We start from the raw sequence: 15,567 nt of genomic DNA on the forward strand, positions 1-15,567 counted from the left end.
CTCTCTCTCTCTCTCTCTCTCTCTCTCTCTCTCTCTCTCTCTCTCTCCCTCTCTCCCTCTCCCTCTCTCTCCCCCTCCCTCCCTCCACAAGGCATAGGATTCTTGGGTTTCACTTTCTCTGAAGGTCTGACAAAAATATACCCTAAAAACTAATATGTTTTTGTCTCCCTTTTCCACTTATTTCTCTTCAAGTGTCTGGGCCACAATAGCTTGTCTAATCCTTACCTGGGTATTTTTAAATCATTCAGTCCTTCCTCCTAAAGTCAGCACTATAGTCATGAGCAGGGATAACATATCACTTAGCTATCAAATGTGAAGCTATCCTTCAAAAGACCTCACATTATTAGCAATATATTTACATATGTGTATGTAGATATACAAAGTGCCATCATATGTATACAGACACACTTGTATACATGCAATATATATAACACACATGCATATGTACATGTATGCGTATATTATATACATTGGTCTTTTTCTAACCTAATAATATTTAAGTTCACGTTCTTTCTTTTCCCCTGGAGGAACGTCCTCTTCTCTATGGAACGCATATGTATATATAATAAATCACAGTCATGTGTTGAATGTATTAATGGATATGCCTACACTCTAGTCACACCTATGATACACACTCAGCTATACAATAATGTGAACAGGCAAATTTACCTCAACAAAGTTCAGCAACTTCTCAGTTGTAAGTTCGAAGCTTTTCCGAGCTGTTTCTGACTTCCGCAATTGGCAGTCCAACACTGTGATTCTCTTTCTTAAGTCTTGAAAACTTTCCTGGTGAGAAGACCCAGAAAGAACGGGCTTAAGTATTTCTTCAAGGCTGTGCTATCAGCAGCTCCTTATTTCTCATATTTTGAGTTGTTATTAACTAATAGCAAAAATCTCCATAGAATTCCTTTTTCTCTGTCTTTGGGGCACTCATCCAATGAGAGACAGAGTGGTATAGGAGAATGAACATTGGACTAGGAAAAAGGAAGTTGTTGCTGTTCAATCATTTTTCAGTCGTGTCTGACTCTCTGTGACCCCATGTGAGGTTTTCTTGGCAAAGATGCTGGAGTGGTTTGATATCTCCTTGTCTAGCTCATTTGACATATGAGGAAACTGAGGCAAATGGGAGTAAGTGGCTTGCCCAGGCTCACACAGTTAGTAAGTGCCTGAGGCTAGATTTGAAATCATGAACATGGGTCTTTCAGGTCCAGCACTCTATCCACTGCATCTATCTAGCTGCCCCTATCCAGTAAGGAAGACCTAGCCTAAAACCCTACTTTCTGCACTTACTGCTTATAATATGTTGGTCACTATTCTTCTATGGGCCTCAGTTTTCTCATCTAGAAAAATGGGGTCTGAAATAGATGAACTTAAGGTCCCTTTTAGTTCTAAATCTATGATTTTATCAATTAACAGATATTTTTATTAAGCACCTACTATGTGCCAGGCACAGTTTTGGGCACACAAATATTGAAAAAAAAATCCCTACTCTCAAGAAGCTTACATTCTATTGGGAGAGACAAGAATATATATAAGTACACCCAAAATAAATACAAAGGGAGTGGAGATAGGGCTGGACCTGTGATTTAACATGTATGGGGAATTCCAGAGGAAGAAAATCCCTCTATCAAAGAAGGTCACCATCTTTTCTGCCACTTAGAGTTTTAGTTGCCTGGAATACCAAGAGGTTTAAGTAACTTGCCCAGGATCACAGAGTCGTATGCATGGTGAATGAATGAATGAATGAATGAGAAGGAAACAGCAAATTGCTCCAGTATCTTTGCCAAGAAAACCCCAAACAGAGTCATGGAGTGTCAGGTATGACTGAAAACGACTCAACAACAGTAGGTATTGGTAATGATGTAGCTATTCTTTGTATTCATTGTTTAGGATTTTGATGTCCCAAGAGATCATTATGAACAGTGTCTTGAGGATAAGCCGTTGTCTTCTTAATTAATGAATTGATGACATTACTATGACATGGAAAAGGAGAATTTATCTTAGGAAGCAGAAAGGCTAAGGAATGCCTCAAAGGACCCAAACCTTGAAATAAAATGTTCATTGGTTTTGAGTCAACTCTTTCTAAGTTATTGCTCTTGAAAAAGGGTAAAGTTTTATAAAAACTTTCCATTTTCATTAAAATAAAGCATGGTTACTAGAGAGAGGTGTTGTGATGTGATGGATAAAGAAATGGCCTTGAAAGCAGGAAGTTCCGCCACTGTGCTTCTCACACATGCTGCTTATATGGCACTGGGCAAATCACTTAACCTGTTAATGTTCTAGTCTAGACCAGGGCAAGGGAGGTGTCAACCAGCAGAGGTAGAAGGAATTTATATATACACCAATAAAATCACAAGGTCCAGTTCTTAGACCTATAATTACCAGAAAACTATAATATACATTTTCTTTTTAAAAGTAGAGATTTTATGACTGAACTCTTTTTGAGAAAAAAAAAAGGAAGATAAAAATAATTTTAATGGTTTTGTTTAATAAATTCCAATCATTCTGATAGTAAAAAAATAATTGAATATGTGATTAAAATTACTTATTTTAGGTAGGCATTACACTATTTCCAGAAGGAAGCTGTTGTCTACTTAATATCAGATTTATTAAATATGCACAATTACTGGTACTTTTATTACTATAGATTTCCTTCCTTAGCTTTAAGCTATTATCAAAAGGTAGAATATATTCTTTGAGCACTGTATTAAATGGACAACTCCTATAGTATCTTTTAAGAAAATTAGTTATGTAAATGCTGGTTTGAGTTTTGGGAAATTCAAGCTATATTCCCCTTTGGGTATATTTTCAATGTATAAAGCTTAAAGTGAGTATTTAATAAATGATCAGAATTGATGTGATCTCTAGGAAGTTAATAAACCTGGGATAAAAAGCACCCACTTTGTAAGTAAGCAGTTCCATAAAGTTTAAACCATCTAATTTTATTAAAATAGCCTTGCATCTCTCTACGCTATAATAAAACATGTATGTTGACTCCGTCTTCAAATTATATTGAGTGGAGTCAATCTTGGATCATAGATTTAGAGCTGGAGGGAACGCTGGAGGTATTTAGTCCAAACCTCTTAATTTTATAGATGAGAAAACAGAAACCTAGAGAGGTTGTGACTTGCTCCAGGTCACACGGGTAGTAAGTAGCAGATCGTGAGACTTGAATCTGGGTCATAAAAAGACAAGATCATAGATTTAAATCTGGCAAGGACCTTAAAAATCTACTAGTTCAAAACACCCTCATTTTACAGATGAGGAATATGAGGCCAGGAAAGGGTAAAGTGATTTGTCTAAGGTTACGCATCTAGTAAATAGCAGGGCTTGGATTTGAACTCAGGTCCTCTGTCTCCAAATTCATCATACTTTCCACTGCATCACACTGCCTACCTGTCACATAAAAAAAATAATTGGTTCAAATTCTGTTCCCTGAGACATGTATATCATTTTATTTTGTTGCCAAAAAGAAACTTGGTTAAAACATAACATGGTACCCTTTAAATTTGGGATGAAGTGATGGGGATGATTAATTTCAAAACAAACATTACTTAGGGACAGGAGGATGAGGGAGGACTTTAGTCTTTCATTACTTGAATCTATTACCTTCAAACACTATATTCTTTGTTTTTTAAATTCAAGAAAAATAGACTAGGATTCCTAGAACAGGCCACCACTGCCTGCAATTCAGTGTTAATGCAGTCCTTCTAGAAGTGAGGGTATGACCCATGACACATTGACCGATGACCCAAATAAATATGGGGCTCCTGCTCTTCTCAACTCAAAGATCTCTGGAGAAAGGAAGACTCATGACCTTCTTATTACTTTTTTCATGACACATCATTCTAGTTATTGGAAAAAAAAATAAAAGACAAACACTGACCTACTTTAGAAGAGCAGATGAAAAGAAAATGAAAACAGGATATATGACAACAGAATGGAAACCATGGTAACTATGAGGAGGGAGGGAGAAAGGGAGGGGGAGAGAGAAAGGGAGAAATAAGAGAGGGAGAGAGAGGAGGGGGGAGACAGAAAGAAGGAGGTAGAAAGAAACAGAGAGGGAGAGAGAGGAGATGAGAGAGACACAGAGAGAGAGAAAAGGAAGGAAGAAGAGAAAGAGAGAGAGCAAGAGAGGAAAAAAGTGAGAAGGGAAGAAGGAGAGAGAAGGAGAGAAAGAGTGGGAAGAAGGGAGGGAGAAGGGTAAAGAGAGAGAGAGAGAGAGAGAGGGAGGGAGGGAGGGAGAGTACTGTTTTACTTACTTTGCTCTGGCCAGAGTGATCAGCGAGCTGAGCCTTCAGCTCCATAATTTCAGCCTCTAATAGGCGAATTACTTCCTCATAGTCCATTTCCATTCCATGGGCCTGCCTCTGCGCTGCTTCGGCAAGATGAAGCCTGCTTCGCAAGGCTCTTGTTTCTTCTACAACGGCTTTAGCTTCCTGGACACAACAAAATAGATTTCATTTTAAAACATCACTCACACAAAATATTTTCCTCCCTGTATCAGGGGGGAGAGGGAGGGGGAAAGTGAGGTTAACCAAAATTTTACTCTTTAGCTTCCAATGTGAACAAGCAGGATGATTATAACAGAAGACAACTCACTAGCACATCGATAGTCACCTTGATGAATGATGCTGGATGCCATATGACATTTTTCTTCCTTAGGGAGAATACTGTAAACTTGGATCATATATAGCCTTACGAGACAAAGAATGTTTTAGAGGCCAAAGAACCAGCTATGGAATCATGAAGAACTAGAGTCAAGTTCAGCCTTTTACACAAGGGACGTGTGACCTTGGGCAAGTTATTGAACTAACTTGTCAGTGCCCCTTGACAACCTTTTAAGACTATTAATTATAGAAGAAGTGCTAATCTGTAATAGTAGAGGGAGTTCCCATACCAGGAATACCCTAGTCATCAAATCACAAGATAGATCTGGAGCATGTCACTTTATGTGGCCAACATTAATATTCTGAAAGTACAAAGAAGAGGAGAGAACAGAAGAGGAAAACATATGGGTGACAGATGGTTTGGAGGGGATAAAAGCGAGTAATAGTAAAAAGAAATGCAAGGGCGGAGGGGTTTATATCTTAGCCCCTGGTGGATCCTGAGGCTTCATCACCTCATGGAGCAATAACCTTCTTGATGGTCTCCTCTGTCTCAAGTTTTTTCCAACTCTAGTCTATCTTCCTCTTGGCTGTCAAATTGACCTTCCTAAAACACAAGTTTGACCATATCCTATCCCTACTCAATAACTTATAATGGTACCCTATCACTTCCAAGAAGAAAAAATTAAAAAAAGCTCTGTCTGGCTTTCAAAGCCCTTCCTAACCTGGCCCCCTCCTACTTTTCCAGTCTTCTTACAACTTGTTCACCCCGATATTCTCTGCACTTTAGTAATACTGGCTTCACTGATCTTCCTCATACATGTCAAACCATCTCCTGACCCTGGGGATTTTCAGTGGCTGTCCCCTATGCCTAAAATTCTTTCCCTCATTTTCTTCAGGCCTGTTTGGCTTCTCTCAAGTCCCAGCTAAAATCCCACCTTCATCAAGAAGTTGTCCCCATTCCTCCTTAACTTTGGTGCATTCCTTCTGAGATCATCTCCCAGCTATCCTGTCTATGTCTGTACATAGTTTTTATATGGTATTCATATTAGAATATGAGTACACTTAGCACAGCATCTGGCATATAGTAAGAGCTTAATATTCACTATTTTGGGTCAGTGCTTTCCCATAGACCTGGCTGTCTTTCCTTTGTGGGGGGGGGGTAATAAAAAGTGGACTCCAGTAGTAAAATCTGGATCTTCTACATAATGCAAAGCCATGACCATAAAAGACTTCTAACATTTAAAACCATATTAAAGTGTAAAGTATATCAAAGATAATTTAGGGTATAGAAGTTTCTGTGATTAAAATGGTCACCAATTTGATAATCTCTTTCCTTCAAACTAATGCCATGCAAAAAATGAACAGCTTTCAAAAGAAGAAATGTAAACTATCAATAACTATATAAAAAAATAAGTTCTTGATCATTAATAATAGAAATGCAAATGAAAATAATTATGAAGTTTTGCCTCAGATTAATAATATGGTCACAAAGGTGATAATATATGATAATAGAAAGTAAGTTAATGTTGGAGGATCTGTGCACACTGTTACACTGTTGGTAAAGGTGTAAACTGATTCAATCACGGTGGAAAATAATTTGGAATTATGGAAGAAAAGTTGCCTTTTTACTACTGGGTATACACCCACCAGATTTCAAAGGGGTAAGGGAACAACCATTTATTAAAAGTCTCCTATGTGCCAGGCACTGCACTAAGTGTTTTACAAATATTATCCCATTTGATGATATTGCAAAATATTATCAAAGACAGACATAAAAGTCTTACCTATTACTAGTAACACTTTTTGTACTCCAAAACATGAGAAAACAGTACATATGCATTAAGTAGACAATGGCTACACAAATCATGGTATATAAACATAATGGAATATTATTGTGCACCAAGAGATGGGGAAGAGATTAGGAAAGAAATGGAAAGATTCAGTGAACTAAAGCATAGTGAAGTAGAACCAGATGGAAAAAAAAAACCATAATGACTACAATAATGTGAACATGAACAACAATACAGTGTCGCTGAGCTTAGCCATGGCCAATCTGGTTCTGGAAGGTAACAGGTGATGAGAAATATCGTCTTCTTTTAGCATATAGCTGGGTGTAGATGAACATAATGCTGCTATATGACACAACAATTTTGTTAGCCAGTTTTGTTTAACTATTTTTCTCTGTTACAAGGGTCAGTTGCTGGGAGGGGGGTGAACATGAGCAAATGACTGAAGTATAAAAAAGAAGCAATAATGAAACTTAAAACAACAAAAACAGAACAATGCCATATAACTCTCATTTCCTTTTAAGAAGAAATGTGTCTGTTTGCTTAAAGAATATTAGTTATAGACTAAATGTAGCTATAAGTTTAATACCCTGTAAAATGTAGTTGGAGAGAAAAGAAAATCAAAGTTTTTCAAGCAGAATAAATTGATACTATTTGGTAGATGCATAAATGTCAGCTTGGCAAATGTAACCCCTTAGCAAAGTTCTAGTCCAATTCCCACCAAATGGCTAATTAAAAGATTGCTACATGGAAACAATGACTCTGGGAGGAGACCATGAATAAAAGATGACAGTATGTGTTTGATTTAGAAAAGCAGTATAATATAAATTCACTGTGCCCCCTCTCTCCCTTTTTCTTCAGGTTTTGCTGTTCAGTCATTTCAGTCCTGTCTGACTTTTTAAGACCCTATTTAGGTTTTTCTTGGCAGAGATACTGGTATGGTTGGCCATTTCCTTCTCCAGCTAATTTTATAGATGAGGAAACAGGCAAAAAGGGTTAAGTGACTTGCCCAGGGTCACATATCTAGGAAGTGTCTGAGGCCAGATTTGAACTCAGGAAGATGAGTCTTCCTGGCTTCAGGGATAGCACTCTATCCACTATGTTACCTACTTTGCTCCTAATAAATAATTGTAAAACCTCTTAAGTAATGACTTATTCAGAAGCTTACCTGTATTTACTATGGCCCTTAATTACCACCAAGGAAAATGTATGGTCAGTTCACTAATTTCTCCCCCTCTATATCAAGGCAGAGTTTAAATTCATTTGAAAGTTAGAGTAATAATAATAATATGCCATTAATGGCATAGTTTTTAATATGGCACTTAAGGTTTTGCAAGGTTCTTTACAAATTATCTCATTTGACTCTCATAACACCCCTGGGAGGTAGGTGCTATTATTATCCCCAATTTAAAGTTAAGGAAACTGAGGCAGGCAGGAGCTAAATGACTAGTCCAGAGTCACACAGCTAGTAAGTATCTGAGGCTAAATTTGAACTCAGGTCTTTCTGACTCCTGGTCCAATATTCAACCTAATGCACCACCCAGTCACTCTGTATGAAAAGAGCTAATATAAAGCAAGAAAAAAAAATCTATATGAACACTACTTTAAAAAAGCACCAAGTAGAAAAGTCCACTAGTTAAAGAGTAGCTAACACTGTGGACCTTGAATTTATTATGATTTTGCTCATTTCCTATGAAGTCACAAGTCAATCATTCTGTGACTCAGTTTTCTCTTTTTGTAAAATGAAAGGTTGCTACTTGCCTATTTCAGAGACAAGATTATGGGAAAGCTGGGTCAAATGCTGTTTGAGAAAAAAAAATGATCCAGCCCAACAAAAATGCTTTCAGGCTTATAACTTCTCTGTAATATGGTTTTAGGATGTGAAGCTGAGTACACTGGCCATACATTTTTTACATGTCAAAACAGCATGGTATATTCAAAAGTGGCCTGGACCTGGGAGCAAGAACTAGATTCAAATTCTGACTCCTAAACACAGTGGCAGAACACTGGGCTTGAAGACAAGAAGACCTGAGGTCAAATCTGGATTTAGACACTAGCTATATGACCCTGGGCAAGTCATTCAACCCTATTTGCCATGGTTTCTTCATATGTAAAATGAGCTAGAGACGGAAGTGGCGAACCACTCTGGCATCTGCCAAGAAAAGCCCAAAAGGGTTCATGAAGAGTCAGACATGACTGAGATGAGCTGGAGAAGACAATTGCCCACCTCTCCAGTAACTTTGCTAAGAAAACTCTAAATGGAATCTCAAAGAGTCAGACACAACTGAAACAACTGACCAACACCACCACTCACTAACTGAGTGCTCTTGGACAAATCATTTAAACCTCTCTGACTCATTTTTCGCTCATTTCCTAAAATAGCAGCCTTGTATAAAGTAGCCAAAATAATCTTTCTAAGGTACAGTTCTCAGTATATTATTTTGCTCAAAAACCATCAGAGGCTTCCCATTTCCCTTAGGGTAAAACAAAGAATTTATCTGAGAAGGCAATAACACTTTTTTTTTCTTCCTAAATTGGACCTGGTATTTCTTTTGTGTGAGGAGGTTCTGGTGATTAACTTCCTCTACCGATGTAATTTAGTAACTTCTTTATAATTCAGTCAGTCAAATATGGAAATATGTTTTACATGATTGCACATATATAAATCTATATCAAATTGTTTACCATCTTAGGGAGGGGCAGGGGAAGAAGAGAGGGAGAAAATTTGGAACTCAAAATTTTATTTAAAAAATGAATGTTAAGAGTTATCTTTACATGTAATTAGAAGAAATAAAAATAATATTTAAAAGAAAAGAAATTTAGTCAGTCAATAAGTATTTATTAAGTTCTTACTATATGCAAGACACTGTGCAGAGTGGTGGGGATACTGAGAAAGGCAAAAGCATGGGCCCTGTCCTCATGGAGCTCACATTCTAATGGAGAGACAACATGCAGTCAATTATGTATAAGCAGGGTATAAACAGGGTAACTGGGGGAAGGGAGGTAATCTCAGAGGGAAAGCATTAGCACAGGGAGAGACTAAGAGAGGCTTCCTGTAGGAAGTGGGATTTAAGTTGAGTCTTGAAGCATAATGAAGAAGTCAGGAAGGTGGAAAAGGAGAACATTGTAGGCATAAGAGATGGAGTGTTGTGTGGGAAGAATACCAATGTCTCTGGATCGTAGGTTACACGGAAATTTAAAGACTAAGGGGACTGGAAAATAGAATGGGGCCAGGCTGTAAAGAACTTTAAAAGCCAAACAAATTTTTTTTTAAATTTGATCCTAGAGATATTAGGGAGTGAATGGAATTTACTGAGTAGGTCATTAGGTCATTTACTGACATGGTCATTAGGAAAATCACTTCAAGCAAATGAGTGGAAGACGGATTGGAGTAGGGAAATAGTTGAGGTATACCTACAGTCTAGGCATGGTAAGATAGGGACTGCATCAGGGTGGCAGCTGTCTGAGTAGAGAGAAGGGGATGCATGCAGAAAACACTGCATAAGGAAAAATGACAGGACTTGGTAAGAGAATGGAGATGTAGGAGTGAGAATAAGTGAGAAGATGAGAATGACACCTAGATTGCAAGCCTGAGTGACTGGGAAGATGATGGTGCCCTTGATGGAAATAGGTAAGTTCTGAAGAGGAGAGGGTTTAGGGGGAAAGATAAGAAGTTCAGTCTTGGACACGTACAGTTCAAAATGTCTGAGGACATCCAATCTGGGAAGTCCAATAGGTAGTTGGTGATTCGAGACCAGAGCCAAAGAGAGAAACAAGGATTGGATAAATAGATCTGAGACAGCAGACTAACCTAATATAGTTTACTCTAAGTAACATTGCATATGAAACATGAGACTTATTGTAAGGTCATAGATTTAGAGCTGGAAAGGAACATAGAGATCTGCTCATTTTACAAATGAGTAACTGAGGCTCAGAGAGTTGAAATGTCTGAAATCAGAGAAAAGGGTACTTCACAGGTAAGTAAAAAGGAATCCTTATCAGTAATATGATAGTATTAGACTAGATTATCATTAAAGTTCCTTTCTGTTCCCCAAATTCTGTGATTTGGTAAATATTAAAATAAACAGAAAACAAAACAACTCGAGGGAAGGTGCTTTCCAAGCTAATGGACATACAAGCCTCATCCACAGTATGAACCAAATGTGCATAGTGACCACTTTTCTCAATTTTTGAGGCATAACAGTTCCCTGAAGGAGAAGGAAAAAGTGTGAATTCTGCAGTTACACACTTGTAATTAGTCCTGCACATTTGCACCGCAAACCTTAGTGGTTTTTTAGCCCCGAGGCTTATCAGTAAATCCTTCAAAATGTTGACTTTAGACCAGAGAAACAGGCTGATTAAAAAGAAGATACCTATGTCTCAGTACAGCACAGCATATGCTACCAACCTCCAAAACACAGTTTTCTTATCAGTTTCCTACATCCATTCATTGAACAGCCCTTAAAAGTCTTAGTCACATGAGTATATGTAAAGGGGGATTAGTGGTAGAAACGGGTGGAGAATGATGTGTTCGGGAAGAGGTTTGAAAGCAAGGTCTACCCAATTTCCTTAAGTCGGGGGTTTGATTTATTGATGTTGCCTGTAAGCATAACGTACTACTCAAGGGAGGATCTCAAAGGGTTTTGTTGGTATTAACTCACAAACCCTTAAAACAAGTCTTTTGAATCTGGTAGGATTTGAGGGAAAAAACAACAACCACCACCATAAATTCACAAAATAAGTTAATTTCTCCCTCTCCCTTCCCACTGGTATCCAATCAAACACCAAGGCCGAGTATTCATCCTTCACAAATTAATTCCTCCCTTTCCATTTCTACTATAATCCCCTTTATGACTGGACAAAAAAATAATCTCCTGGCTGGTCTTCATGCTTCTAGCCTTTTTCCTCCCATCTTTTAAAAGGCATCTTACAAAAAGCCATCAAATTAGTTGTCCTAAAATTCTGTTTGAGTGCAGTACTCATTTGCCTGCTCTTAAGGTGCAGTTTGGCCTCGAGCCAATTTCTAGCTTCACTGAATGCCAGAAATGGATAGAATCCCAGAAATAAGCCCTCTATTCTAGAGATGATGAAACATGTTACCAAGAGGAGTGATTTTCCTAGGTCACTCAGTGGTAGAATCGGGACTTGAACCCAGGTGTCTTGACTAAAGTATCTATTAATGAATGAATGAATAAAAAAAAATTTATTTAGCACCTAACTATGTATAAAAACATTCAGCTAAGTCCTGGGGAAACTGATATTAAAGCAAGATAGCCTCTGTGCTTTAGAAGCTCACATTCTAATAGAGGAGATATTCCAAACAGGAGGTTCTAGCTGTAAGTCAGAGGGAGGGCTCAGTGTTCATTAGGGGGAAGTGGCAAAGCAGATGATACTTTTTGTGTCATTTCTTTCTTTCTTTTAAATAGCATTTTATTTTTTCCAATTACATGTGAAGAAAATTTTTAATAATCATTTTAAAAAGTTTCTAAATTTTCTTCCTCCCTATAATGGTAAGCAATTTGCTATAGGTTATATATATGCAACCACGTAAAATGTTTCCATAGTAGTCATGTTGTGTTCAGTGTCATTTCTGCTGATAAAACTGTATTTATTTCTAATACTGAACCACTGGATGGTATTAAGGACTTTGATGACAAGACCCTTCTTTTCTTGGTCTTCAGTAGTTGAGAATGCTGAGGAGGTAGGGGCTGCTGAAGTACAATTTCTATCAACCCTCCTTTCTGAAAAGCTGCCCCTGTATTCTGCTACCTGGGCAGGAGGATGGTCAGAGATGTACTGGTTGACAATAAAGTTTAAAAAAACAAACAAGAGGACAGCCTTTTCAAAACTCCATTTGTATTCACTATACAATATACTGAGCTTGAGGTTACAGGACATCTCTAGAGGGGATGCGATAGTCAGTACACGCAACCTTCGGTTATTATTTGTATTTTTATATTTATATTCTAGCCCTGACGCTCATCAGTAAATCCTTCAAAATGTTCATTTTAGACCAGAGAAGGATTGTGCTAGGGTGACTGCACCACTAACCCACTATGTGACCTTTAGCAGCACATCTACTCTACCCTGTCAACCTCAGTTTCCACTTCTGCCAAAGGAGGGGGTTAGAAGTGATCCTCTCCAAGGTCCCTTTGAAGTTCTAACATTCTGTAATTCTAGAATTATGATATCAAGGTTTCTATGATTTTTACATGAAAAGGCAGCATAGGATAAAAACACAAACTACCTATTTCACAAATTGTTGAGGGGAAAGGTCTTTGTCAAACTTCAATAGGAAATGTTACTGTTATTAATATTTGTTTTTTTTTAATCAGTGGAAAACTGATTTTTTTGAAAATTAAATGGAAGTAGCTAACTATATATATATATATATAATATATATTTTCAAATATGTGATTTGATTAGAAGCTATCCATTCTGCAATAAATACTCTTGGGAAAAATACCTTTGGTAGGATCCAACATTATATGAATTGCAGTAGACCTTCATTTGATCTGAATGATTGGCAAATGAATATTCCTTTTCCGACCATCCCAAATGATGTCATAAAACTTATAAAACAATCGATCAACAAACATTTATTAAGCATTTACTGTGTTAGGCAAGTTAGAAAACAGTTAGTGGGTAACATTTATCAAGCATTTACTATGTATCAGGAACTGTTTAAAAAAACAATAGCTGCAGAGCAGCCATGTGATGCAGTGGATATAGCACTGGCCCTGGAGTCAGGAAGATCTGAGTTCAAATTTAACCTCAGAACACTTGACATTTATTAGCTGTGTGACCCTGGGCAAGTCACTTAACCCCATTGCCTATGGCACCCCCCCAAAAAATAAAAACAAAACAACAACAACAAAAAAAAAAACCAGTAGAGGTGAGCATTTATTAAGCACTTACTATGTGTGCTAACCCCTAGAGATTTTAAGACAGAAGTGAAACAATTTTCATCCTCAAGAATCTTAAATTCCTATATATGCTAAGAGGGGAAAATCATATAATTGAAAGTCACATCTTGACAAAGAGTCAGTATTCAGAAGTAAAAAGTCCTTTCTATGGTATTTGCTGTAACCATAAAGGACCATATTAGCACACTGCCTGGCATATGATGAATGCTTAAAAAATGCTTGTTAGGTTCTTGACTTGACCATATAAATGTGAGCTATCACCCTAGAATAATTAATAGATTTAAACCAATATTTAGAGTTATGGGAAAAAAATGAAGAAAATTCAAACAAGAAGTAAACACTGTGCTGCTTTTTTGATGCAATAGCCTCTGACACTCAGTTTTCTCATCTATAAAATGGGCATAACAATAATCTATCCTCACAAGGTTGTTGTAAGGAGGCTAAAATGATATAGTCCATGTCAAGCATGTTGCAAACTTTAAAGAGCTATATAAATGTTGGTTGTTACGATCTTTCCAAATTCTCTTGCTTATTCACAGTTTAAAAAAAAAGTAACAAGTGTATTGCGAACATGAATGTTTTCAAAATCTACTGCTAGATTGAGAGAAAGTATGGTACAGTGGAAAGAGAGCTGAAGCTGAAGTCAGGAAAGACCTGATTTTTAATCCAGCTTCTAATGTTTATCAGCTGGGTGGACACTGGGATGTCATATGAGTTTTCACAGACTGTTTCTTCTGATGTAAAATGGGAGTATTCACCTGTACAACAGGCAATGTGGGATAATGGATACAGAGCTAGTTTCACAATCAGAAAGACCTGGGTTTAAGTCTCAACTCTGCTATTGCCCCTTGCCTCTGTAACCTTTGGGCCAATTACTTGACATCCCTGGGCCTCAGTTTCCTTCCTTCATTCCTTCCTCTCTCCCTCCTTCCCTCCATCTATCCCTCCCTCTCTCCATCCCTCCCTTCCTTCCTCTCTTAAGGCAGTCAGATAACCATCTTTCCCTCCACCCCTCCAGTAGCTTACCATATTAATTCTAAATTTATAAATCAAGACATCCACTAGCCTCAGCCTCCCTGGTAGCTGGGATTATTCCTACCATACCTGGCAGCCTCAGTTTCATCATTTGTAAAATAAAGAGTTGGACGAGATGAGATCAGAGGTCCCTTTCAACTCTACATCTATGGTATATGATCTATGTTCTAGGATTTGAATGTAATAGCTGTGTGACTTTGGGTAAGTCACTTAACCTCTAACTCTCTCTGCTCAAAGTCACTCTCTAGAAGGCTAACCGGTACAACAATTGCCCATCTATAGTGATAGAAATTTGCTTACTGAAAATAACCTACAATGAAATCATAGGTGGAGACCAACAAATACATACTTTGATTTTTTAAAAATCTATCTCACAAAGTTAGCAAAAAGAATTCTATAAACTGTAAAGTAATATGAACTATTACTATTTACTGAAAAACACATCATAGGTTTAAATGCATAGGACTTCCTCAGAGGCAAATTTTCTTTATCATATTATACATCAACATACATACATAAATTCAAGGAACCAAAAGTTTTACTTTGATTTCTATGGAGAAATTAAATCCCTATCTTGCAAAAGAAATCTTGGATAGGTATTCTAGAGCCAAAGCAGGTCAATCAAATTATAATTGGCTCTAATTAGCTCTCCCACGAGCTGTCAGCTTCTTCACCCGTAGCTGCATGAAGCTCCAAAAGGTGCAAAATGTATTTCTGCCTTTGAACATCAAAGAAAATCAGAGAAACCATTCTCGGTCTCATTGCGACAACCAGAAGACATCAATCGAGGACAGTCACACAGTGAAGTGCATCTGTCTCATGCATTTTTACAACATGATCCTTTCCCAGGGTGAATGGGAGTTTCCCACATACATACTGATGAGTGAGGCCACATTCTAGTACATGCCCACCATCCCTGAAAATGTGTTCATGAGTTTGGTAAAAGTTTTTTTGTTTGTTTGTTTTTTTTTGCTAGGCAGTGGGGTTAAGTGACTCACCCAAGGTCACACAGCTAGTAAGTGTCAAGTGTCTGAGGCTGGATTTGAATTCAGGTCCTCCTGACTCCCTAGTCCAGTGCTCTATCCACTACACCATCTAGTGGGCCCAGTTGATTATTTTTAAGAAGTGTCCCTCTGCCCTACCCCTCCACTGTTACAAGACCATCTGCCACTCAAGGGTTAGAATTTTGATGTTAGGTACTGCCCATTT

General features: G+C 37.7%; 1 protein-coding gene across 1 annotated transcript in view; it reads right to left on the reverse strand.

Annotated features, from left to right (window-relative positions):
* STXBP4 (syntaxin binding protein 4) overlaps window positions 1-15,567 on the reverse strand; it is a 190,790-nt gene that overhangs the window by 94,518 nt on the left and 80,705 nt on the right. The window contains exons 11-12 of the mRNA XM_027870465.1: window positions 4,263-4,439; window positions 670-786 (exon numbers count right to left, since the gene is read on the reverse strand). Coding sequence (XP_027726266.1) covers window positions 670-786; window positions 4,263-4,439 — 294 coding nt within the window. The remainder of the gene's footprint in view (window positions 1-669; window positions 787-4,262; window positions 4,440-15,567) is intronic.

Source organism: Vombatus ursinus, unplaced genomic scaffold (assembly GCF_900497805.2).
Source record: "Vombatus ursinus unplaced genomic scaffold, bare-nosed wombat genome assembly UNPS02014797.1, whole genome shotgun sequence".
NCBI classification, from domain to species: domain Eukaryota; kingdom Metazoa; phylum Chordata; class Mammalia; order Diprotodontia; family Vombatidae; genus Vombatus; species Vombatus ursinus.